General features: G+C 37.7%; 1 protein-coding gene across 1 annotated transcript; it reads right to left on the bottom strand.

Moving 5' to 3' along the window:
* Fh (fumarate hydratase) lies at positions 1-26,171 on the bottom strand. Its single transcript, XM_020174732.2, has 10 exons — positions 25,995-26,171; positions 18,587-18,721; positions 15,894-16,004; positions 13,370-13,546; positions 10,809-10,991; positions 8,624-8,789; positions 6,766-6,969; positions 5,205-5,332; positions 2,847-3,000; positions 1-194 (listed from the first exon to the last, which is right to left on the bottom strand). The coding sequence occupies exons 1-10, from the start codon at positions 26,118-26,120 to the stop codon at positions 52-54; spliced, it is 1,527 nt and encodes a 508-aa protein (XP_020030321.1). The 5' UTR covers positions 26,121-26,171; the 3' UTR covers positions 1-51.
* Positions 26,172-26,867: the final 696 nt, after the last annotated feature.

The following is a 26,867-nucleotide window of genomic DNA, read 5'->3' as shown; positions in this document are numbered from 1 at the left end:
TCTGCTTTTTTTTAAATTTTACAGTTTATTTTTATTATAAATTTATTTAAATCACTTTGGACCCAGCATGTCCTTGGGTTTCACCCACTCCTCAAACTGCTCTGCTGTGAGATAGCCCAGTTCAATAGCAGTTTCCTTTAAGGTGGATCCTTTTTTGTGGGCTGTCTTAGCAATCTTTGCTGCCTTGTCATAACCTGAAGAAAAAACAGGTAACAGGAGTTAGTAGTGAACTCTGGTTTCCTAAAGTTCTTGATATTGATGCTATAGGCCTTTTCAATGACATATTCTATTTTAAAAAATATTTAACAATGACTATCTCAATAAGTGCTATTTCTTCTACAGAATAAAACCTTAATTTTTCTTAAGGAATACAGACTTAAAACGTATTCTACCTTCTGCAACAGATCCATTCCTAATATGAAATTGCCCACTACTCAAACTTTCCACAAAGAAGAAGAGACATAAAAATATACATTGGTATGTGTTTTCCAAGCAACATATTTAACCAGCAATAGTTATCTTTCTAAGGAAGCATTAAGAAGTTAAATGTCAGAGCTGGTGAAGTGGCTCCAGTGATCAAGCGCCTTGCCCTTGTGGCCCTGAGTCCAAGCCCTGGTACCGTCAAAAAAAAAAAGTTAAATGTGGGCTGGCAGCATGGCTCAAGTGGTAGAGTGCCTGCCTAGCAAGCACAAGATCCTAAGTTCAACCTCTAATACCATAAAAAAAAAAAGAAGTTAAATGTCCCTGGCCTGCAGAACACAGAAACAGAATACTGTCCAAGTGGCAGCTGCATGGCTGGCTCCGAGAGGGGAAGTTAAGAAGTCCTCTCCACAAGGGAGGAGCAGCCACTACACTGGACAGAGATGAGTCTGCAAAGCTGCCTTGTAGCTCCGCTACTCTGGGCTCTCCACTGCAATGGCTACCATTCCCTGGCCTCTCCTTAGACATTATGAGGGGAAGTTTTAAGAGAAATACCCGTGGTACAAAGGACCACAGGTAAGTCGGGCGTGATGGCACATGAGGGTAATTCCAGTACTTGGGAGACTGAGACAGAAAGATGAGTTCAAGGCCAGTCTGGGCTTGCAATGAGACAGTATCTCAAATCAAAAACAAAACACAGAAAAAGATCCAGGTATACTGTTTGAATACTTCAGTTATTTGCTTTTTAAATAAAGGTAGGGACTGGGCAGTCCTGCCAAGTTGTCTTGATGAAACAATTTTTTTTTTTAAAAGTCAGAAAGCAAAAGAAAGAATGAAAATAAAACCAATGAAGGAAGACAAAAACAAAACACTTAAAAAGATCAGAGGAAAACCACCAAAGGGAAGAAGCCTGCAGAGGCAGTATGTTATGTCTGAATGCAACCATTACTAACCATCTATAAAACATCTATGGGTACAGCTGATTTTATTACTGACCTCAATTTGTGAAAGCTGGACAAGTTAAAAAGGACACCAAGTGACCAAAGTGGCTTTCAGAAAGAATTCTCATGTGAAACTCTTCGGGTTCATGTATCTTGTGCTCGATGTTAATAGACTTTGAAGTTTAAGCATTCAAGGTCACCACTTTCAGTTGTCAAATTCTACAAAACACTTAGCCATCAGCCTGTTATATCCCACGCATGCCAAGAACCCACGATCTAGAGGACTGTAAGGCTCAAGCTTGCTCAGCTAGTAAGGTAGTGTTCGCCCATCTCATCCTTATACCATCGTAAGCTAAGCTTTCTTGCTTCACATTAAATGGATTCTGAAAAAGATTTATCAGTCACTCAGCTTTAGAGGTTAGTACTAATTGAAAAGCTTTGATAAAACCTTGGGAAGTGAAACATTTCTCACAAGAGCCTTTGGGGTCTCCTTTCTTTCTTTCCAGAGGAATGCTGCAGGTACATTGTTTAAATGGATCAAAATATCATTACCAACCTCAATACTAAACTAAAAACGAGATATCATATTGGGCTCAGAACTCAAATGAGCTCTAACCTTACAAAACTAAAACTATACTTTTGATGAGAAGCCAAGAACTGCCATGAATGTTCAAGATTACAGAATGTTTTAAAGTGGTAACCAAATGACTGTATTATAACTTGTTCTAAAACAGAGAATCAAAGACTTGAGCTCAGCAGAAGGGGGACAAAGCTTTTAACATACTTCAACACCACACATAATTCATCCTCACAAAATTCAACAAATGTCTCAAAACCTACAAAAGCCAAAACAGCCTGCTTAGTGGAGATCACTATTAAGATACAATCTAAGTCTTTTTGTTTGATTCTACATAATGAACTAGTAACAACTGAAGAAAACGTTTACAATAAAAAAGCATGATAGATAAAATATTTACATTTTCTTCCCTTTCTCTGTAAGCAATGAATATATAATCTTTTATTCTTTGAATTGGTAACATTCCATATATGAGTTGGATAAAACTACAGATCAAACATTAGTGCATCTACAGAAAGTAGAGAACAGAATTCCTTTCATGTTGCAAATCAGCCAGTGCCACCTAGTGACATTACCAACTGAAGATGTTATCAGTAACTTTCTAAGGGTTTGCACAGACTATTTAGCATCTGAATCACATTAACATTAAATACATTTGAAATATTACTTCTGAATACATTTCAAATAAAATCAAGCATGGTGGACCATGTTTTAAAAAGAACAATAACACCATAAATCTAGAAATACAGAGTAGCTTTTAACACAATTTCAACTATTTAAGAGACTTTACTGAAACAATGTCCAAAAGAAATGTGTTGTCCATGAATACTTACTCAGTATTCTCTTCAAAAATTTCTACCTTTTGAACTTTGTACTTAAAGTGACATCATTATTCCTTGAGCCCTTACCTATATGAGGATTAAGAGCTGTCACCAACATTAGGGACTCGTTCATTAGCTTGTTGATCCTTTCTGTGTTGGCCTGGATCCCCACCACACAGTTTTCTGTGAAGGAAACTGAAGCATCCCCCAGCAGCCTTGCTGAGTGTAACACATTTTTAATCTTTCAGAGAGAGAGAAAAAGACAGAGAGGTAAACATTAAGCCTAATGTGTTTTTTAAAAATCCAATGACATATTATTTGCTGGTTTATACTGAACATGCAAGTCAATAAACACGTTAACACTCCTGTAAGTTGTAAGGCACTGCAACCCAAGACAACAATGAGAAAGACATTAGGAACTGAAGACAAAGAAATCTAGAAAGGTAAAAAAGATGGAAAAGATAGAAATACAATTAAGTAAATACAAGATAGCCCATAGGTGTATGTAAAACAGAGGTATGAGTGTTAGAAACAATAGTGCTGCTGAAGAATTAATTCCAACTGTAGGGACTGGTACATTCCTACTTACTACACAGGATTTGGACAACCACAGATGTACAAAGAATCTTTCATGCAGGAGGAAGAGTAAAGGTCTTCCAAGTCCTTTGCTAGAAAGTTCAGAATGTACTTGAGGTAACAGACAAAGTAAGGGCTTTCAGTTCTTAATGACACCAAGTTTTTATGCTTCAAAAAACAAAGAGTAAAGCTTTGATTCACCCCATAGTTTTCCTTGAGGGTATACTATTATTTTATATTCACTTCTGTTTCAATAAAATTTAGCTTTTGCTTAAATAAATCTGCACTATTAATACTCCCAAAACAACAAAACACAAACACAAGTATTCCATGATTACTTTTACTTTCATTTGATGTTTACAGTATTAAAGTAATTGGTATGTTTTAGGATTTGTTTCTTTTTGATAAATTTTTCATATGTACTGAGATATATTCACATTTAATATCCTTTGGCCTAAATCCCCAGGATATGGAAATAATACTTCCAAAAGGACTCTAATAGCACTGGGCTTTAAGTTTAATTTAATACTAATGATTTTATTATAAGGCAAATATTGACTATCTTGATTAGTTTTATAGTAAAGCCAAAAAAACCCACCTCAACTAGTAAGAAAGCATTTTCTCCCCAATTCTCTTCCTGTCCCCTCTTAGGCTTTGTTTGACTGGTTCTGCCTCTTCCACATGCCTTGGAAACATTACTAATGTCCACCAAAACTGTTCTTTTCCTTCATCCTTCCAAAGCCAGAACAAGATGGTGGTTTCTTTCACCCACAGCAAATGATAAAAATCTAACAATGAATGATTGTTATGTTCCAGGCAGCTGGTAGAAATTATTTGGAATATGGCCTGGAAGCAAAAGTTTATAGATCTGAATTCTTCTTTGGCACATCTTACCTAACACTAGAGTATATCCCATGAGGAGGAAAAAAGTAAGTCTTGTTATTTGTTCTGTTGTGAGCACCCAGTACAGTGCATGAAACAGCAGGACTTGATGAATTTTGATCAAGTCACTGAATATTCTTAATACTTGTCATTTGCATATTCTTATCAACTTTATACTATATACCCATAAGAAGTAAGCCTCAGTATAGTTTAGATATAATGCTTTACACAAATGTAAGTAATACCAAATGATGACACAGCTTCATTATCTGAAGGAAGGGAAAATGGATGAAAGACAACACCATCTTGTTCCATCTTTGTAAAGATGAAGGAAAAAGGACAGTTTTGGTAGACACAATGTTTCCTAGACAAGTGAAGAGAAAAATGGCAATGAAAGAGAGCCTGAGAGGGACAAGGAGAAAACCAGGGTTAAAGTGCTAAAGAAAGCAAGGTGAAGAATGTCTGGATGGGGACAGGCAGCATCAGATGTGGGATATGGATTGAGGAAGTTGCTAGTGATGGGAGAACAATGCAAGCATAAGTGGCGGGGACTGCAGCTGGACTGCAGTGATCAAAGCATAAATGAAAGTGACCACGGATTATTCTAACCAGACTGCATATGAAGGAAGAAGAAAGCAAAGCATGACATGATCAGGAGACAGGATGGAGGGGAGGCTTATTATTTTTTTTTAATTGAGGGGACTTGAACTTATTTCTAGCTACTGGCATCCCAGTGGTAAGGGACAAAGAAACCTGTACTTTACTTCAAGAATTTTTCTTCCCATTTTAAACAGCAAACCATCAAGTCACTTGAGCTTGTATCAATGAATTCCTAATATCTAGGGTTATTCCTCTAACATAGTAAGTGCTTGACTTCCAACAATGACTTATCTCATCCAAATACTTAGCGTGAAATCTCCAGAAACTTTATGAAAGATAAAAAAGCCTTTAGTTCAAAAACTGCTAACCATCAAATTTAAAACTCACCATCATTGGCTTGAAAACATTCAACTCAAAATGCCCATTGCTGCCTCCAACAGTAACTGCAACGTGATTTCCCATAACTTGGGCAGCAACCATGGTCATTGCTTCACACTGAGTGGGGTTCACCTTGCCTTCAAGAAGACAACCAGTGAAAGAATGCCATTAATAAATGCTTCTATGTGCCAGTTGAGATTAGGTTTTATGGTAAACAAGCAGGCAAAGAAAGAAATCTTGTATGATTAAATAAAGACATATTATAAAGCATGGCCAATTTAATGAAACAAGCCCATCAAAGTAAGGCAGACAAGTAGCCAATGAACTGAGTCATTCAATGGCTAATGAGAAGTCATATCTATACATTAGATACAATTCTCCACCTTCATGGCTTTAATACATTTTATAAATATTTATGTAGCCAGGCACAAACAATCACAAAGATACAGACCCTACCTTCCCAGAGCCTGGAGGTTAGGAAGGTAGCAGACAATTTCAATAGATAAGAGGCAGATAATACAGGCACGTGCCAGTTGCTATGGAAACACAAAAGATATCTGACCAACACCTGGGAGGCCTCCTGTCAGGGTGGAACCTTCCTATTCATTACATGAGTCTCTGGAACTCTACAACCCCAGCAACACTTTGACTAGCTCAAAGTTGAACCAAAGAAGGTAGATTCCTCTGACCAGAGCAAGAGTGCTTTTCTGTAGTCTCCGTTTCTCTTTTTTAAGATTACTTTGGATTTGCAATCAACTAAGCTCTTATGTCATTTTTGAACATGAAGTACTTTAAAACGGGATCTCTTTTTATTTATTTTTAAAGAATCTACAGAGTCAGGTCTTTCTCACTGTTAAAAAGTTACTTTGTCAATTTTAGCCCAGCACAGATTAGGCTATAGAGGCCTTTGTGAATCCTGTCTCTGCCATCTGATATGTTGCCACCTGCTAACATGACTGGCACATATTCTGACTTTACCCTCAGTCACTAGTAAAGTATTGAGTGGGTAGAGCCCTTCATCTTACTACCAAGATATTCCTCCAAACTAAATTCGACTCATTAATAACACTATTCATCCAGCGACATTCATCTGCCAGCAATGCCCACACTTCTCCACTGAAACCAATGTTTATCAAGGGAGTTTATCTAATGACCTGCTGAAATCCAGACTCTAGTGTCTATGTCACCTCTCTTATCTGACAGCCCCACAACCCAAGACAATTATGAAACAAGGGGAGTTTGGCAAGACTCGTTTTTATTCAACCCATGCTGATCATTTTAACAGCTTATTCTAGAATACTCTTAGCTTTAGACAGCAAAGAACAGAACTATTCCACACTTTCTCACGTGGGAATCAAAATACAGGCTGGTAACTCAGATTCTTTTCCCTGATTTGTCAGGTTATGCTCTTAAAAGATCTAACCCAAGATGATGACATGGACATTGTGGAACAAGCATGCCTCACATGTCCCCAGTCAGTTTGAGGATTGTGAAAAACAAAAAAGACACATTCTGTAGTTGAGTGTCTGGGATCTAGTGAAATTCCAGTTCCAACTAGCTATGTGATTACCTGGCATGATACTGCTTCCTGGTTCATTTTCAGGCAAGATCAATTCTCCCAGACCTGACCGAGGACCAGAACCCAGAAAACGAACATCATTTGCGATCTTCATCAGACTGCAGGCGGTGGTGTTCATGGCTCCACTGAGCTCTACCAGAGCATCGTGGGCAGCCAGAGCTTCAAATTTATTTGGAGCGGTAACAAAAGGCAAGCCTGAAAAATAGGAAAAACAACCTCCCTGGGCAAATAAGTAAAATTAAACGTATTTGTCTACTTTCAGAAGTTAAAAATGAAGTTCCAGTATATGAAAAGCAAAAATAGAGCAGACAGCTAGAGCTGTAACTCAGGGCCAGAACGCTTGCCTAGCATGTGCAAGGCCCTAAGTTTGATTTCTAGTACCCTTCCCATAAAAAATTATACCTCAGAGGAAAAAAAAATGCTTAAAACTCACACTTTGTCTACATTTCTTTACAAAGTCCAGAATAAAAAGAATCTGGTGCTAGCACTTTTAAAACATGAAATAACAAGTATAATATATACATTATAGAGGAAGAAAGGTGAAAAGTGAGTGAAATTTACTCTACTTTAGTCCACAATCCTATCCTAGTACAATTTATTTCTTTGTCCATGTTACTCTACTCCTTTCACTACTCTAGCCAAGGACCACAAAATCCTGAGAGAACAGGGAACAAAAATAAACTAGAGTGTCAATCTCTCTCATGTTTAAAAAATTTAAAACCTACACATTCTAAACCCTAAAAACACATTTCTATTAAAATGTGATTTTTTTTTTTCCTTTACTGTTGTGCTGGGTGGGGGTACACTGTGGCATTTACACAGGTTCTTACAATGTATCAAATATATCAACATGAATTCACCTCCTCAACCATCTCTATATCCTCCTTTCCCGATTCCTAGAGTAGTTTTAACAGGTATCATTTTTGCATTTGCTTACATGTGTACACATTTTATTGCACCATAGTCACCCTCCTACTCCCTTTCCCCAACACCTCCCCCCCCCCAGCCCCCGCCACTGGTGCCAGCCCTTCCCTGTGGGCAGGACTTGTTCCACCCTCCTGTTCTCTGATTTTGCAGGAGGAAAAAAAGAGAAAAGATAAAATGAGAAACATGACATTTTAGCTTGAGATAAACGAAGCTACACAGGGAGTCTCCTTGTGATATTTCCATGCATGTATGTATTATAACCCTAACTGGTTTATCTCTTCTAGTTTTCTTCATTCTACCTTAGTCCCTTTGTTATGGTAGTTTCAGTCAGTTTAAGATTTCTATATTCATTTCTGTACAGACAACCACATTCAAGTTCTTAGTTTCCTTCCCTTGCCCTATCCCTTCCATGTGTGACCTCCCTTAGTGTGATAGACATCCCATAATATTGCTGTTAAAGTGCGATTTAAAATCAGGTAGGTAAGCTATAATATGCATTGCATAATTCTCTCTTTCTAAAGGAAAGACATGATTTTAAAAAGTTAATAATACAAAGAAGTATGATGTGTGGCATAAAAAGGAATTAAGACTATAACATATTTATCATTCAATGACTTTCTCAACAGTTAGCTGTTTCTGCCTACTTTGAAAATTATATTTCAAAACAGCTTTATAGGGAAAATAATTGAGTATTACCAGATAGAAAGAAAAGCTAACACTGATAAATTTTAATTACATGCTGTATAAACACCTGTGGAAAAACCTTTAAAAGTGAAAGGACTAACTTTACAACTTCTGAGATGGGCATAAAAAATGTTTGTTGGGAAAATATTATTTCTAAAATGCAGAAGAATTCAAGGCACAAACACGTAGAAAATATATGTAATAGTGAAAATGAGTAGTGATTTATGTGAACACCAACCTGTGAGCATGGCCACTTTTGCAGCAACCTTTTCTGCAAAGCCAATTCTAGTATTTAAACCAGTACCGACAGCTGTGCCTCCAGCTGCAAGCTCATAGATTCTTGGCATGGCAGCCTTTATTCTCGTCATTGCATACTGTACTTGTTGAACATAACCACTGAATTCCTGGAAAGAGAAGAAAATTAAGGTAAGAATACATTTCCTAATGGTTCACGAGTTACTCTAGTAGCATTAAATAAAATGCATTTCAGAATACTAAATCATAAGCTACTCAAAGTGGTGTTTACACTGTGTCAATTGATATAATGAGCAAAGTATAGGGAAGGATGAAGTTTTATAAACCTGTAAGATGTGACAATGTAATTACAAGCATTAGTCTTTTAATAGAAAGTTAACAAAAACAACACATAAAATAAAACTTTAAAAAATAAAATGAGATGATTTCCTTTTTATTGGTATATCCCAAGTAACTTCATGAAAAATATCAGATATTCTCCAAAGGAAAATGCAAACACAGAAATCTTCCTCATATAATTTCACTTTAAAAACCAGAGGGAACATGAGAACACGTTAAAGGAACTTGAGAGACTAAGTGACTCACTGAACAGTTTGAGAGGGTCACAGTGGAACTATAGCTTCACTATGGTTTCTGTTTTTTCAGTTTTTATTTTATTTATTTCTTTTTTCTTTTTTTTTTTATTCATTTATTCATATGTGCATACACTGTTTGGGCCTTTTCTCCTCCCTGCCCCCACCCCCACTTTCAGGCAGAACCTGTTCTTAATTCTGCATCAATATCACACTGGTAATAACAACCAAACAACCTATCGAGTTTTGCACATAGTAGGGTCCCTGTTAATAATTATGCAGGCCAGAAGGCATAAACTTGAACTTAGTTAGGTAAGCCAAGATATACGCCTACATTTTTTTTTTTTGAAAAAGTGTGGAAACTTTTGATTAGCAATAGGATTTCACACTGTTCTAAAGAAAACATTTCAAAAGATGTAACTGCTTGTAAATATACCTGAGCCATCTGACATATCACATGCACAGGCACTTACAAAATGATGATTATATATAGGAGACTAAGTCATGGCCCAAATGAACTTGAATACAGTGGTTTCCAACACGTGACACACCCAATATAGGAAAAACCAGAGGGAACAGCAGCTTCAAAGACATATACTGTTCCTCCTTAGAAATAATGTATTAGGAGCCAATGATGCACAGAGAAATGAGACACAGCCTTAATCAAGTGGGTTTAATTTAGTCACCACTTGAATTGTAACTACTTATTGAGTTTTCCTCATTTATTTCTTCTGTAATGAAATTAAACTTGTAATGAACAAGTTTTCTTTTATGCTTGCTATCATTTATTCAAAACCGCAACCAAGAATCCATCAAGTGAGTGGCAGACATATTCTCACCCTCACCTCAATTACCAGGAGAATATTATTTGACAAATGTCATTTGATATTTGGCACATATAGCCATCTCTTAATATATAATTTGTGTGTGTCCTACCTCCCAAGCTGGAGTGTGATCTGGGACAAAAATTGTTTCAAGAATTTCCTTATGTTTCCTTTGCAATGCACACTATCAGATACTCCTTGAGGTGCTGATAAAGAAACATTAAAAACACTTTCTGGTGTATCACAGAAGAGAGTAATACCTCCTTCACATGCAGTCAACATAATTTTAAAGAGTAACTTCTCCCTCATTTAATTACTTTAAAATTAAGTTAAATAAACCTAATTTAGAGTACGAGAACCAAATGAAGAAATCATGATAACATCGATGATGATTATAATTATGACCGGGTACTTCTTAGGTGCCAGACATGGCTCTCAACACTCTCCATGAATAGAGTCCCACAGCCATCCTATGGAACAGGTATTACTTTACAGCTCAGAAAACTGAATCACGGAAAGGCTAAATTATTTTCTTAAGATCACATAGCTTGTATACAGCAAGACACAGACTTGGATCTGAGCAGTAACTCATTCTCAGTACACTCTGCTCTTAAGTGGATGTCCTAAAACTGCTGACTGGTTAAAAAAGAACAATCTCTGTCAGTGTATGCAACTGTAATAAACTTGGCATTTTAACGCATGCAATTTCAAGGGTGAAACACTGGTCATCTGTAACAAAATAAACTGAACAAAATCAGTCAAGCTCTTCTACCTGCCCAAGAGTAAGTGGAACGGCATCCTGAGTGTGGGTGCGCCCGATTTTGATGATCTGTGCAAACTCTTTGGACTTTGCACTGAGAGCATCATGTAGCTTCTGCAGTCCTGGCAACAGTACTTCATGAACTTCTACTGCAGCAGCAATGTGCATTGCGGTGGGAAACGTATCATTGGAGCTCTGTTGGAAATTTTTCAAAAAAAAGTAAAATGTTAAATCAGAGGCAAGAAAAAAAACTTGATTATCTCAAAAAACTCACTAAACGACTATTCAAAGCTCAGTGTAGGTAGTACTCAACTGTATTTACGTGACAAGTCATAGGTCCACTTACAGTAAAATATAAAGCAAGGTGGTTTCCTACATGGAAAATACTGGATTATATTATATACATAGTACAATAAATGCATTGCATAAATCTGCTTGCTAATAAATGACAGCATTTGAAGGTAGCAAATAATAACAAACTCTACAGTGTATCTAATCTTATAAGCATTTCTTTCTTTATTAAGATTCATGACAGTTCTATGAGGTAGGTTATCACTTCAACAACAGGAAAGCCAAGCTCTCAAAGAGATTATATGTGTTCCCTCAATATTTAGGAACTGGTAAAACTGAGACTTGACCATGTATTGTACATTCAGCACTCTTTCCTCAACTATTGAGCCTGTAATTTTTAAAAGTATAATGTTATTTTAAAAGATATATTCATTATTTATATATTTGGACTGTTTATTATGGAAACTATCAAACCACTTAAAGTAGAATGAACAGTCAGTGAATATTCTTGTACCTTTCACTAAATTCAATAATCAACATGTCTTCAATCTGTGTCATTGATAACTTCGCCTTGCTTCCTGACCCTACTGCAGATTTCAGACTAAAGACTATGTAAGAAGTAAATACATATTTAAAGGTTTGAAAAACCTTTTATACAATGAACTTACATAAAAGCTTTCCTTTTAATACTTAGAAATACATTAAATTACACCTAACACCCAGACCTTGGCTTTAAAAAAATCATTTTGCAATGAGTTTCAAGAGTTCCTTGAAAAAAGACTGCTTCTATGCCTGGGGCAGGGTAAACACAACTTGATGAGCCTACATGTCTTAATAGTGCCAGGAAATAAGGATGTATTTTAAAAGAAAGAAGGGAAGGAAAAAAAAAAAAGTACCACACCTAAAGGACACCAAAGCCAACTGGAGCTGGGTGGTAGCAAACACCTATAATCCCAGCACTTGGGAGGCAAGATTCACTGATGGATGCTAAGGTTAGTACCATTCATCCCTTTTAAGGAGAAAGAGGCTATCTGCCATAGTCTCAAAGCATCCCTATTAATTACTCTGGTGATTCTAACACAAAATCAAAAATTTTTTTCCTACCCCTCCTACCCCACTCTTTAGGAACTGAAAACTAAGCATAGTGCCTAGAATGTAGGGAGGACTAAGCCACTCGTTTCTAACAAATATGGTATAGATGAGGAAAAATGACAACTAATTAGTGGAGAAATCCGGCAAGCACCACCATAACCAAGTGATCAAGGTTAGCACCACCTGTAACATGCTATCTTGCCATCTAGTACATCTAGTTTTGGCAATGAGAAGGACCCTTCAGTTCAGTGATGCTCTTCCCAAAAATGAACAGCTTCAACCTAATCATGAGAAAAGATCAGGTATGCCAAACTGAGGGACATTTTATAAGACATCTACCCACTACTTTCAAATGGTCTAAATGGTCTATGTCCCTCCGAAATTTATATGCTGAAGTTCCTAAATCCCAAATGACGGTATTAGGAGGTGGGGCCTCTATGAGGTTATTAGGGCATGGGAGGGGAACCCTCATGAACAGGATGAGTGCTTTACAAGAGACCCCAGGAAGCTGCCTCTCCCCTTCCTCTATGTGATGACACATGAGAAAAGATGGGTTCTATTCATAGGAACAAGTAAGCCCCCGATAGACACTAAATCTTCCCAGTCTAAGGTATTCTGTTATAGAGTCCCAAGCGAATGAGACAAAAGAACCAAGAAACTATCACAGATTGACAAAGGACATGTGACTAAATGTAGTATATAGCCTGGACTGGATCCTGGGGAAAAAAAAAAAAAAGACATCAGTGGAAAACTGGGGAGAACCTACAAAAGCTTACTGTTCATTTAAGAGTATTGGAGTATTATACCCATGTTAACTTCTTAGTTTTGATTAATGAAGCGTGGTTATGTAAGGTGTTAACATTAAGGGAAGCTGGTGAAGGGAATAAAAGAAGTTTTGAACTGTCTTTGCCATTCTTTCATTATAAGGCTAAAATTTCAAAATGAACAATTTTTTAAACAAAAAGATTAAAAATGTACATACAAGCTAAATTTAGATGTCCTAAAAGTGATTTTTATCAAGTTTGAAACAAAGCAAAGATTCCTAAAAGAAGTAAGAAACTTAAGTCTTCTCTGCTAAAATAATCTAAGCTAAATGAACTCCCCTTGTCAAAAAGTGCCTGCTTGCCTTACAAGAAAACTCTCAGGCGTGCTTTCCAATTTGTAATAAAAAGGAACAAACATATACTCACCTGGCTTTTATTAACATGATCATTGGGATGCACGGGTTTCTTACTGCCAAGTTCGCCTCCTAACATTTCAATTGCTCTGTTGCTAATGACTTCATTTACATTCATGTTTGTCTGGGTTCCTGATCCAGTCTGCCATACCACAAGAGGAAAATGATCATTTAATTTACCTTCAGATACCTGCAGAAAAAAAATTAAAAATGAGTATTATTGAAATAAGAAATATTCAATATTCCCATTTAGCTACTTTAATCAACCATGATTGGGTAAGCTCCATTTACAGAACTATTTTTTAAATATTTATTGTTTTCACATGCTAAATGACTTGTTAACAGTTTTACAGAGTTAAATGCGATGTCCTACAACTCTAAGCTTCCATAGTACCACTTTTCTAACCATACATCCTTCAAAAAATGAAATATCATATATATAAATGGTATGAAAATTCACTGGCTTCAAATGAAAACGTAATCAAAGCCATCTTTCTTATTTTTCTCCAACTGCCTTCTCTTAACAGAGGGCGGCCACCTGTTAAGTTGGCAAATATGTAAAGTATTTAGATACATTTATTGTTGATGCTCCGAAGGAATATCCAACAGATGTTACTCCAGAGTGAGCATGATAATGAACGAGGCACTTGAAAATGTGAGTTCACTAATAGCTACTTCACGGCACAAATGTCCAATGAGTAGCAACTGTCAAATGTAGGAACAAGCACTGCCTAGATTTGCCACTATTTTTGTCATTATTGTTATACTCTTAGTTCATGTGCTACTTTTTGAATTGTAAACTTCCTAAAATGGTGGGTACTTCATTTCTAAAATAATTTTAGCTTCAAAATCACAATGCATTTGAGAAATCTATTATTGTGGACAATTGGTTAACTTAAAATAATTTTTTCCAGTTATATGAAACTAAGTGATTTGTGTAGAAAATTTTGAGAACTGACGAAAGTCTTAAAAGTCATAACTATCAGCTCACTGGCATTTCCTTCCAATCTCTATCTTGTGCAGAGGGCATTGTGCACATGCACAAGGCCTTCAGTGTCTGTGGCTTCTGCCTCCATGGATTCTATCAAACATAGAATGAAAAGATTCGAAAAGAAAGTTGCATTTATACTAAATATGTATAGACTTTCATTGCTTGTAATTATTGCCCAAACAACACAGTATAGTATTGCATTTACATTGTACTAGGTGAATGGGAAGATGATATTACATCCACTTTGTGTAAGACTTGAGCATTCAAGGATTCTGGTATGGGGAAGGTGGGTTCTTATATATTCTTCTATATATATAGACACACATACACACATGAACATTTTCTGTTTGTTTTTTCAAACAAAATTAAGATCATAAACTGCACAGTTTTGCCAACTTTCCTCTGTTTCTGGTAGGTTACGTTTTGTCCTACACAAATCTTTAAAAAACTTATTTTCCATGTTTCATGATATAACTAATATAACTCTAACATACATAAGAAGCCATTATGATTAGAAGCTGTCTAATTTGTTTTATTATCATAAACAGAACTGTAACAGTTCTCAAAAGCAGAAGTACAAATGGCCAATAAATATAAGGAAAAAATGTTCATCTTTAGCCATCAGGGAAATGCAAACCAAAACTACACTGAAATTTCCTCTCACCTCAGTCAGAATGGCTATCACTAAGAAAACAAAACAAAAAAAAACGCTGGGTAGAGGAATGGGGAGGGGCGGGAGCCCTTACATACTGCTGGTGAGGATGTAAATTAGTACTGTCATTGTGGAAATCAGTATGGGTGTTTCTCAAAAAACTAAATATAGAACCATCATATGATCTAGCTATAGCACCCTGGGCATATATCCAAGTCAGCATACAACAGAGATACCTGAACACTCATGTTTATAGCAGCGCTATTCACAATTGCCAAGTTACAGAGTTAGCTTAGGTGACCATCAAAAGAAGAACAAAGAAAATGTGGTACATATACAATGGAGTTTTATTCAGCCATAAAAAAATGAAATTATGTTGTTTGTAGAAAAATGGATGGAGATGATCATGCTAAGTGAAACAAGCCAAACCCAGAAAGATAAATATTGTGTGCTTTCTCTCATGTGGGGAATCTAGATTTAAAAAGACATGACAATAGAAGAGAGACTATCTGGGGGAAGGGAGGGGACTAGCAGGAAGAAGGAGAGGGGACAACAGAAGGGAACAGGTACATGAATAAGAGCAAAATACATTATACACGTATTTATAAAATAGAAAATGTGATACAAAGTTCAAATGGTCTTTACAAAGAATTTTCTTAGAACTACGTAAGTTAACAAGGAAATCCGAGAAGCTTAAGAGATGTAAAATCATTCAGAATTTCACAATGTACACAAGTACATATTAATATCCTCATCAAACAATAATGCTGTCATTATACCTTGAAATTCATCATCTCAAGACTTCATAGTGCCATTTCCTCCTGGGAACTTTTTATCTCCTAGTGGATGACGTGGGCTTAATACCATTAAGTAAACACAATTATCACCTCCTACCTCATCCGCTGCCTTCATTATGGCATCAGCAATCTTTGGGTCAAGACCATAATCCTGGTTTACTTCAGCAGCTGCTCGTTTCAAGATTCCAAAAGCTTTGATAACTGGGATCTAAAAATAATCAGAAAAAGATCTCAAATTTGCAATTTTAGCTAAGCATGGGAGTTTATTATTCTACACAGATGCAAAAACTATACCTAAAACACAGTACTATACCTAAAACAGTACCTTACTTAACACTATGACCCTCGAATATTTAGAATTACAGAAAGATTTGAGACAATATATAGTTAACTATGAGAATCAAACAAAAGCAAATACATTGAGTCTTCATGTATGCCTATGACTAAAATATACACATACACACTGGTATATCCAATGCAAGTCATTGTACTTTTTATATGCATATACACTGTAAAATTTATGTGCTGATTTCATAGGGTACATATTAAAACACATGGTATGCAATCATTTCCTAGGAAGAATCAATATTTTTCCTTACTGAATTGAATACTGCATTATAATTTTTTCCTTCTCCTTAAAAAAAAAAAAAAAGCCAAGCATATTGGTGCATATCTGTAATCCCAGCACTCAGGAGGCTGAGGCAGGAGGATTATAGGATCCAGGCCAGCCTGAGCTACACAGTGAGACCCTGTCTCAAAAGAACAAAATAAATAAATAAATGACCTTATTTAACTTCTAATTACTTATGAACTAACCACCTGCTGAATGGCAATCACTGTACCCCAAAGTCAAAAAGCAATATAGTCTATTTAGAAAAGACTCAGTAATTCACCAGAAATTTCTCAGAATTTTTTTAAGCCCCCGGTTCCTCAAGTAAAAGTTGCTATCTTCTGATATGCAACCACTTTTTCATTTGCTAATATGCAAATCTTTACATTTTCTGATGCAATTTGCCTTACCAAACTTTAAAAGGTTAAACTAAACAACTTATGATGAGATTTCAATGAAATAATACTAACGTTTTTTGTCAGACAAGAGAATCATGAGTTCTTGTCAAAATGGACAAAGAGCAGAGGGGATGAGAAAAACAGCAAAGGGCATGAGAAAGAAAACAAATTTATAAAACAAATAGTACACAGGATTAGAAACTTAAGTTTTAAGCATGAAAACAAATGAGGATTTAAATTCCTATAGGAACAAACACTGTGACAGTAAGTTGAACCACACTACCAAAGTCATAACCAAATTCAATCAACACTGATCATCTAAATGGAAAGACAGACCCTAGTGTTAATGGGCCCATTAAAACAAAACAGGTCAGTTTCACTGAACACCATTAAAATAAGATAGCATAATATATCACTGGGGAGAAAAGAAAGATCATGATTTTCTTAATTACTCACATTGTAAGTCCATCTTATCACTCCTGGGCCCTTCTAAGATGAAGTATAAACATTAATAATTTCTTTTGGCTTTGTTTTCCTTTGCACCTCAGGTGCAAAGTGTTAGGTTTAATTATACTACTAAGATCAGGGTACAGTCAGTTTCATATTTAATAAAGCTCAAGAAATTAATATGGATGAAGTCAAATGTGACTAAACTGAAACCCCAGTATCTACCTTCCAGAGACATATAACCCAGATATGAATATGTCCCTGCCTATGGAACAGTAGTAACAACCAGGCCCCTCAGAACCTACTAGCTGAAGCAGGACAATCAAAACATGAACCATACTCACTCCCCACAGTGTCTGCTGGGACTGACTTCTTAATCTCAGGAGAGTATTTTAGGATCAGCGGTTACCCATTGCTGCCCAAACATGTAGTCAGACCCTACGTTTACCTCATCCTCAAGCAGGCCAGAGGTAGCAAAGACAAAGAGATTTTCTTCTAAGATTTAACTGCTTGTCACAAAATTGTGTAAACCAGTCTTGGAGGTTCACAAATGAATTCAACTATGGAAGTTAAAATTAGTCAGGATAAAAAGTATATTGGAAAGATAACTGGCAAACAGTATCTCACTGGATGAAGCCTGGTTACTTCTAAGACCATCCTGCACTGACTATTTTTCATACTCCAGCTGGGCTCCAGAAGGGTATGGAATGTATCTTATCAACTCTCCTCACATCTTAACATCTCTGAAAGCAAGATGAATCTTATAATGAATGACATATCGTAACTTCAGCTTTTCTTTCCAAGTGGTACATATTAGTATACCTTCTAACTGATGGCACTTCAGAGTTAATGAAATGTGGTAGAGTTTTCTAGTTATTAAATCATATCATTCATGTGGCATTCACTCAACACTTAAACATTTATTGTATGCTAGACATGGTGAAGAATAATACTCTTGATGTGTTTGTGTGCTGTACAGACCTAAGTCTTAAAAAAGTAAAAACTAAAAAAGAAAAGAAAACAGAATTTGAGTACTGAAGTAAACAATGTTTATAAACTGTGAAATCCTAGCAAAAATCTGCAAATTCCAGTAAGAATGAGAAGATAATCATTTCAGTTCTAGCAAATAAAAACCTAAAATACTCAAAAGTCATGGCTCAAAAGAATAGCATATTAAAACTTTTAAAGGTTCCCTTTAATGAACGAGAACAACTTACTACTCACATAGCCAGTTTTCTAATAATTTTTTTTTATATTTTATAATATATTAAGGTGACTCATTTTAATATAGCCTCATCTTCCAAAATAAGCCAGTATTTCCGCAAAGGCACTTACTGGCATGCGTTCTGTCACACCTCCGATCTTAAAGTTCATTGTAGATCTCACAGTCTGGGCACCATAATACTTATCATTTGGGACCTTCAGTTCACCAAAGGTATCATATTCTATACGGAAGGAATCTTGGCTTGCCTAAAGATAAGGTGACAAACACACTGTTAGAACTTCAAAAGAAACCTAGTATCAAAGCAACAGTATCTTATCAGCTGTAATTGGAAAGAAATCTTAATTAATATTACAAAGACAAAAAAAATCCATTTTAATTGTCACCCCCCTACTCTGCTTTCAGATTTGAGAAATTTTTAACCTGCAAATTTATTAATGCATATGTTAAAGGCAGATTGTGGAATTCATACATTAGACAAATGATAAACACAAAGGAAATCTCTGAAATACCATAGAACCTTTTCCACTTCAGGAATGTGCTATTATTGGTTGAATTTTGGCCAACTTCGAACTTAGGTTAACATTTATTTTACTGGGAGCTTCTGAAAACAGTCTAAGAATAATACTGAGAAATTTGTAAATATTATCTATTGAGCAAAGCTCAGATATGGCCTACATAAGAATTAGCATCATGCAAAAGAAATAGTTTAGGCCTTGCAGTCAGACAACTACCTCACCATTTAGTAGCTGTATCACCCTCTTCAAGCCAACTTTTTTCATCTATAAATTAAAGTCAATGCATAGGCAAGGGGAGATGGCTTAGGTTGGTTCTTGCCCTTTTAAGGGTGATAAAACTCTTTTAAAATCTGGGATAGTTAGGCAAAATGATCAGAAACACACGCACAGTCTTACATAAAACTTACGGAGTTTACACCTTGAAGATAAACCATTACCCAGAAGAATATGAACACAAAGTTCCTTTTAGGGAGAAAATTAACTCTTCAACAAGTATTTTATAATACCATTTAAAAACTTAATATAAAATACTAATTTACAACTTACACATGAGAATTTATTTGTTACACATGAGAATTTATCTGTTACTCCAGAGGCACCTGCACACCCATGTTTATTGCGGCACTATTCACAATAGCCAAGTTATGGAAACAGCCAAGATGCCCCAGCACTGACGAATGGATTAAGAAAATGTGGTATCTATACACAATGGAATTTTATGCAGCCATGAAGAAGAACGAAATGTTATCATTCGCTGGTAAATGGATGGAATTGGAGAACATCATTCTGAGTGAGGTTAGCCTGGCTCAAAAGACCAAAAATCGTATGTTCTCCCTCATATGTGGACATTAGATCAAGGGCAAACACAACAAGGGGATTGGACTATGAGCACATGATAAAAGCGAGAGCACACAAGGGAGGGGTGAGGATAGGTAAGACACCTAAAAAACTAGCTAGCATTTGTTGCCCTTAATGCAGAGAAACTAAAGCAGATACCTTAAAGCAACTGAGGCCAATAGGAAAAGGAGACCAGGAACTAGAGAAAATGTTAGATTAAAAAGAATTAACCTAGAAGGTAACACCCACGCACAGGAAATCAATGTGAGTCAATGCCCTGTATAGCTATCCTTATCTCAACCAGCAAAACCCCTTGTTCCTTCCTATTATTGCTTATACTCTCTCTACAACAAAATTAGAGATAAGGGCAAAATAGTTTCTGCTGGGTATTGAGGGGGGGAGCGGGAGGGGGTGGAGTGGGTGGTAAGGGAGGGGGTGGGGGCAGGGGGGAGAAATAAACCAAGCCTTGTATGCACATATGAATAATAAAAGAAAAATGAAAAAAAAAAAACTTAATATAAAATACTAATTTACAACTTACACATGAGAATTTGTATTAAGGAGACTTCAGAGACTCTCAGAACTTTAACATACACATCCTCCATTAATTATGAGATAAATTTGATCACATGATTCAAAAGATTTAAACATTCCTAGCCAAATAATTTGTTTTAGTAAACAGTTCACTAACAAGGAAAATTTATTTTGTGGTTTTCTCCTAGGACTAGAAAGAGTTATCAAGCCCTTTATGCTACCAAGTCTTTGGAGTTGTGTAAAAAGAAAAGTGTCATTGTGTCTAGTTAGAAATATAGAATTATAACCAATGAAATGTGCCTGGCTTCTGTCATCCACCACTCTCCCCACTCACACCTAAAGGTATGTAGAGGGCTGGCCTAGGCGAACAGGGAGAAACAGCTAACGCTCTTCCTATACTACCTCATTTGACCTTCACAAGCACCCTAGGAGACTTTATCATTAAGATCTCAATCTTAAAGGAGACACTGAAAGGCGGAATAATTTGAGCAAATCACCCAGATAGCAAGAGGAAGGGCTTAGACTAAAACTCTGGCCTGTCTCACTCCAAAAGCTGTTGGGGTTCACTTTCTATCATCACTTCTGAAGCCCAGGAAACTGAGATACTAATTTCAGATCAGACCTCAAGTCCTCAGAGTTGTATCTCTATTCTGTAAAATAAAAGGAGTGAAGTACAGTAAGATTTCTCTCTAATGGAGCGCAATCTCATAGACACCATTATATAACAACTTATCTCCTACCCTGTCAAGCCAAAAGCAACTGGTTTATTTATATCTCGAATGCACAAATACTTTGCATCTCAGATATCCTAAGTAAATATCCTTGTATGTTAGAATATTCGTGGGTCAATAACAAATGACAACAGTGGCACAAGAATATCAGGTGCTTCTTCCTCTTCCTTACCTTGTTAAGAAAGAGTACCAGGATGCTGGATCCAAAGGGAGATTAGTTTTCAACATTGTTTTATGAAATCTAATTTGGTTTCACAAATTAATATCACTTTTTGCGTTCAAAATTATTAAAGTTTCATCATAAAATACCAATAACTCATCTCTTAAATAATAGATTATAACATTTGAAACCTTTCAAAGTTACTCAAAAAGATATTTTAATTATGCTCAGCAGTTTCAAATCTTAAAAAAAAAAAAGCTGAATTCCAAATCTGATTTAATTACAAGTAACAATTTAATTCCTTTGGGATGCAGCTCAGTGACAGAGCACTTGCCTGCAAGCACAAGGCCTTGGGTTCAATCCCCAGCACTTTGAGAGACAGACAGAGATGGAGACAGAGACAGAGATAGATGAATGAATGAATGGATGGATGGATGGATGGATGGATACAGGTAGAGAGAGATGGATAGATAAAGATAGTCTTAAACGAATCTTAGACTTCAACAGAGCTCAATCATTAAGAAAATGTAGAATTCGACTGGGTACAGTTGCTCAAACCTGTAATCCTAGCTACTTGGAAGGTGGAGATCAGGACTGTGGTTTGAGGCCAGCCCCTGCAAAAAGTTCACAAGGCCCCCATCCCAAGCAGGGGCTGGGTGTTGTACTATGCATCTGACATCCCAGCTACTTGGAAAGCACAAATAGGCAGATCACGGTCCAAGCCGGCCCAAGCATAAAGCAAGACCCTGTCTCAAAAATAATTAACACAAACAGGCAGGAGTGGCTTAAGTGGTAGAGCATCTGCCTAGCAAAGCGCAAGGCCCTACATTCATACTCCAGTACTGCCAAAAAAAAGAAATGTAGAATTGTGACTGAAATCACAATCTTAGCAAACGCTTCAAAAAATGTACTTCCTATAGCTGGGCACAACGGCACATGTCTGTAATTCCAGCACTCAGGAGACTGAGGCCAACCTGGGCTACCTAGTGAGACCCTGTCTCAGTTTAAATACACACACACACACACACACACACACACACAGTCTTCGTAAGTTTTTAAAATCCCAAATATTCAAAAAGAACATTGTTTACAGCATCTTAGCTAAGTAGAGTGTGCTCCACAAAACTGGTGCAATAAAAGGCCATACAGCTATTTATGAAAACTCTTTAAGTATGCTTCAATATATGAAGATGTTATTTGAAAAGATGAAAGGAAAAGCACAAAGGACCAGCTAGATGCATACGATATTCAACCTAATAAAGTACTTTGATCCCACTAAGAAAATTAGAAATAACATAAAGTTACCTAAGTGACAGAAATTAAGAGGAAAACTGTCAGGAGTAATAGCTATGTAAGCTTAGTATCTATTGGTTAGATGGGTACATATTTGTTTTTCTGTTGTTGTTGTGTTTCTTTGGGGTTGTGTGTTTGTGTGTGTGTTGCTAGGAATCAAACCCAGAGAACTGTGCACGCTAGGCAAGTGTTCTGCTACTGTGCCACACCCCCAGCCCTAGATGAGCACACACACAGAGGAACGATGAGTCCAGTCAGGCAACTGCCAAGTTTCCTCGAACACTGGCCCATGGTACAAAAAACAACTTTACATAATGATTCAGTATCTACACAAACATACATATATGGCACACAAACCTGAAACAAAAAATTCAGGAAACTCTAAGTGCATGCACTTATATTTTCTATTTTATGTTATTTTATTCTATTAAATAACCCAATGCTTGCCACTACCCACTACCCTGATTTTACCAACCACTAATGAGTCTACCTCAGGACTGAAAACCACACATTATTACATATATTACCTCTCCCCAGTAGCTTGGGTAAGAAGAGGTGGGGTGCTCACTTAAATTATTGAGGAAATTACCAGTGATGAATGGCACCTCTGAAATAGAAGATTTTAGTTGACAAATTACAAAAAGCTAGTCTTTTTGGAAACTGTGTCTTAATATCTAATTATCAGAGAGCAGGCTTTAAGGGGAAAGGCAGCTTGCTGCTTCAGGGATTAACAGCATGGCACAGGGTAGGCACAAAGGTGCAAGTTTCCAATTGGGAGATTTGTGTGTCTACTTACAATCATTTTATAGCACTCACTGAAATGTACCCAGTACTGTTAACAACCACTAACCCCAGGGACCTCAAGGGTGCTAAAGTGTTCTCAAAATTTGCATTCTAGTCTAAACCAGAAAGGTGAGGAAAAAAAAACATATAGGGCTTGGGCCTGTAAGATGACTCCATGCAAATGCATGGATAATCACTTAACTATAAACAATGCATTTCCTAAAGACAAAGTAAAATGCTTTTCAGAATTTCGGTCTAAGATGGTTTAAGAGTATTTCAAAATCCAAGTTGTCATGCAAAAGACCCTTAATACATAAAAATTCCACATATGACTTTACTGTATTTTGAGTTTTCAGTTTTTTTCTGAAATTCGGGATGGTTCTAAAATACAGGGTGATGACCAAGTCTCAAAAGAGGCAAATAAATAATGAATGGTTTATTGATATTACATTGTAGTACAGAATAAAATATTATCTTTCCACACTTTATGGCCATCTTGAAGAGAAAAAAAATGACCTTATAAAAATGTAGGATTCTCTATCCCGTGTTACAAGGCAAGACAACAGCGGGTCTCCTCCTTGAACACGGTCACTCTCACTGCATTTTTTCTCCTCTGTAGTATTTATCACATTGTAATTATTCATGGTGAGGGAGGGGTTTGCTCATTTAATAAACTCCTATGCTTATTTAGTTCTCCACAGTAGTATCTAGGGACTGTCTGATTTACAGGGCACATAAAATGGAGGCATCCAACAACTGTATTTCTGCTTAATGAACTTTTAGGAGTTCCTTAAAATAAAAGGTAACCTTTAGTTTTTTGTATCACGTGAATTTCCCAACACTAGCAACAAGAACTTTTAAACAAAATCAACATTTAAAGCTCAGAAAGTGAGAATGAAAAATGTGTTTAGAACTATGAAAACACAAAAATTGCCCTCATCTACTTTCTGACATTACAACCTTAAGAGCACAGAGTATTATTTTTTAACATTTGCTTCAAAAGTTCTCCATTCTCCCATTCCCCTTTATAAGACACTAAGTAGATTAAAAAAAAAAAAAAGCAACAGCAACAAAAAATTTTTAATGATTCTAAAATTGCAGTAATGCAAAGCAGCCTGGACTTTCTGGTTTTACATAGGGTAATGCCATGGAAGTATCCCTTGGCCCTTTGAAGTACACAAGATAGAGCACATTTAGTGAGCACTCACTACAGGGGTACATTCCCATGTGCAAACTGAAGTAAGGTAACAGGGAAATTAGAAAATGTATCAAAAATTAAGCTGGGTTTAGGAGCTGAGACAGAACCAGGAAATAAGACTAAAAAATCCCTAGAACAGCAAGAAATTGATTCAGTATTCAAGAATGTGAGTTGAATTTCCATCAACTCCCCCCTTCTGTTTTAGATGTTAACAGAGAAACACTGCCCCTAGAAGAGTAATTAGATCTGGGAGTAGAAAAGGCTCGGTTTTGCAGATCTGTCACTGGGAAAAAAAATACGTAAAAATCGGACCATAGAGAACAGAAGAACCTCTTTGTCTCCACGGTTGAGTAGATAGTATGGAAATAGGAAAATTGTTAAATTAGGAGGTAACCATACACCCACGTGACCGGTTATGAACTAGAAACTCACAGCCCAGACAGGGGACACTAAGTCCTTTGGTAGAAGCCTCCGGCTTCCCAGGTTGAGCCCTGACCTCCCACTTTCCCACAGCTTGTCAGGAGGCGCTGGGGCCTATTCCCCTCTTTCCTTGCACCCTGCTTCATTTTTCTACGCTAAACAAATCTCTGCTGGCCTGCCACCTGTGCGCCTCCTTTGTGGACTGCGTCAAAATTCATTTCTTTATTCCAAGTTCCCCGGTGGTCTTGGGACACGGAGTTCCCCCCTCCTCTTACAGAGACTTCACAAGACTGCGTCGCCGGGAGGGTATTTGGGAAAGAACTTCAGTTTCAGTGTGAAAACCGCGGCGCCAAGATTCAACTTTGAGTAGCACAGTAGGATCTTAAATCGCATCTCAGCCTGCAAACCTCATGTACAGCTCAGTGAAGGGGGAGAACTGCTCTTCCCAGACACTCCTGACAGCATCACTGGCTTTCAACCCTCTTCAAGGCCCGAAAGCGCGGAAGCTGACGTTCTGACACCAAGTTCACTGAGCCCTGAACTTGGACCTTTCCGTTCCTTGGCTGTCTTTCGGAATACAAAGTACCGACTCAGCCATGGTTAGTGCTACACCATCTTTTCAAGCTCACTTCAGAGTACTAGGCCCGTGTTAGGATTTCAGGGTTTTGCCAAGGTTGCGGGGAACCACACTCAGCCTGACAACTCGTAGGACGTAAACCTTCAGCTTCTTGGCCCGGCCTGCCGACAGCCCTGTCCCGCATCTTCCTCCCATCCCGGCCAGCGCGGCAGGGGCGGCCGCCCAACGCCCTGCCTCGGCCCGGCGCGGGTGCTCGGGCAAAGGCCGGGGCACCGCAGCACCCCTCGGGCGGAGGCTCCTCCCGCGCTCCGGGGGCGCCCGGGATGGAAGGAAGACCCGCGGGCGCCAATCCCAGCGCCGGGACCGCAGGACGCCTGGGAAACCCTGCTGCCAGCACGCGGCGTCCGGGCCGCCGAGAAGAACGCTGAAGGTCACCGCGGGGAGGCCGGGGACTCGCGGCCTGCGCTCACCATTCGAGCGGCGTTCGGAAGACAGAGTGGGAGGACGGCCGCGCCACCCAAGCTGGGAGCCGAGGCTGAGGCTGGGGCCCTCGGGTAACGGCGCGACTGCGCAAGAATCCAGACTGCTCGGTACATGGTGCTGTGCAAGCGTGGGTAGAATTTCTGGTCGTCTGTGGACACGCCTCCGCGCCCATACTCAGAACCCGCCTTCCGCCCATGTTTTTACCCAATCAGTAGCCTGAAACTCAGACTGTGGGGCGGGACTAATTGTGAATGACCAATAAAAGGTGAGGGGGCGGATTAACTCCTCACTGTTGTAGTGCGGCTGTTTGAAGCCCTTGGATTCATGGGAAACTGTTGAGAAAGGAATTATGGGAAAGGAAGTTCCGATTGTCTTTTTTTTTTTCTTTTATTATTCATATGTGTATACAAGGCTTTGTTCATTTCTCCCCCCTGCCCCCACCCCCTCCCTTACCACCCACTCCGCCCCCTCCCTCTCCCCCCCTCCTCAATACCCAGCAGAAACTATTTTGCCCTTATTTCTAATTTTGTTGTAGAGAGAGTATAAGCAATAATAGGAAGGAACAAGGGTTTTTGCTGGTTGAGATAAGGATAGCTATACAGGGCATTGACTCACATTGATTCCGATTGTCTTTTGAGCCAGTTTGTGGCTGACGGAAGGCGGAATTTTAGCCGACCACGTTTGGTTGATGGAATAGCCTGGGTAGAAATATTAACTCTTTTATTCATTATGCTGTCACCCATGACATGAATCCGTTTCTTCCAGATCACATACTCCTAGTAGAAATTTGAAAAAAAATTTTTTTGTATTGTTGTGCAGGGAGAACATTGTGACATTTACAAAAGTGCTTGCAATGTATC

Source organism: Castor canadensis, chromosome 11, assembly GCF_047511655.1.
Source record: "Castor canadensis chromosome 11, mCasCan1.hap1v2, whole genome shotgun sequence".
Taxonomy (NCBI): Eukaryota; Metazoa; Chordata; class Mammalia; order Rodentia; family Castoridae; genus Castor; species Castor canadensis.
Note: the sequence above shows the minus strand (reverse complement) of the source record. Positions and strands in the feature narration are given on the sequence as shown.

Coding starts and splice junctions, on each gene's coding strand:
- Fh (XM_020174732.2), bottom strand. CDS start 26,120: ATGTACCGAGCAGTCTGGATTCTTGCGCAGTCGCGCCGTTACCCGAGG. Junction 13,547..15,893: donor TAATGAAGGCAGCGGATGAG/GTAGGAGGTGAT, acceptor TTTTTTCTGCAG/GTATCTGAAGGTAAATTAAA. Junction 3,001..5,204: donor ATGTTTTCAAGCCAATGATG/GTGAGTTTTAAA, acceptor TCTCTCTGAAAG/ATTAAAAATGTGTTACACTC.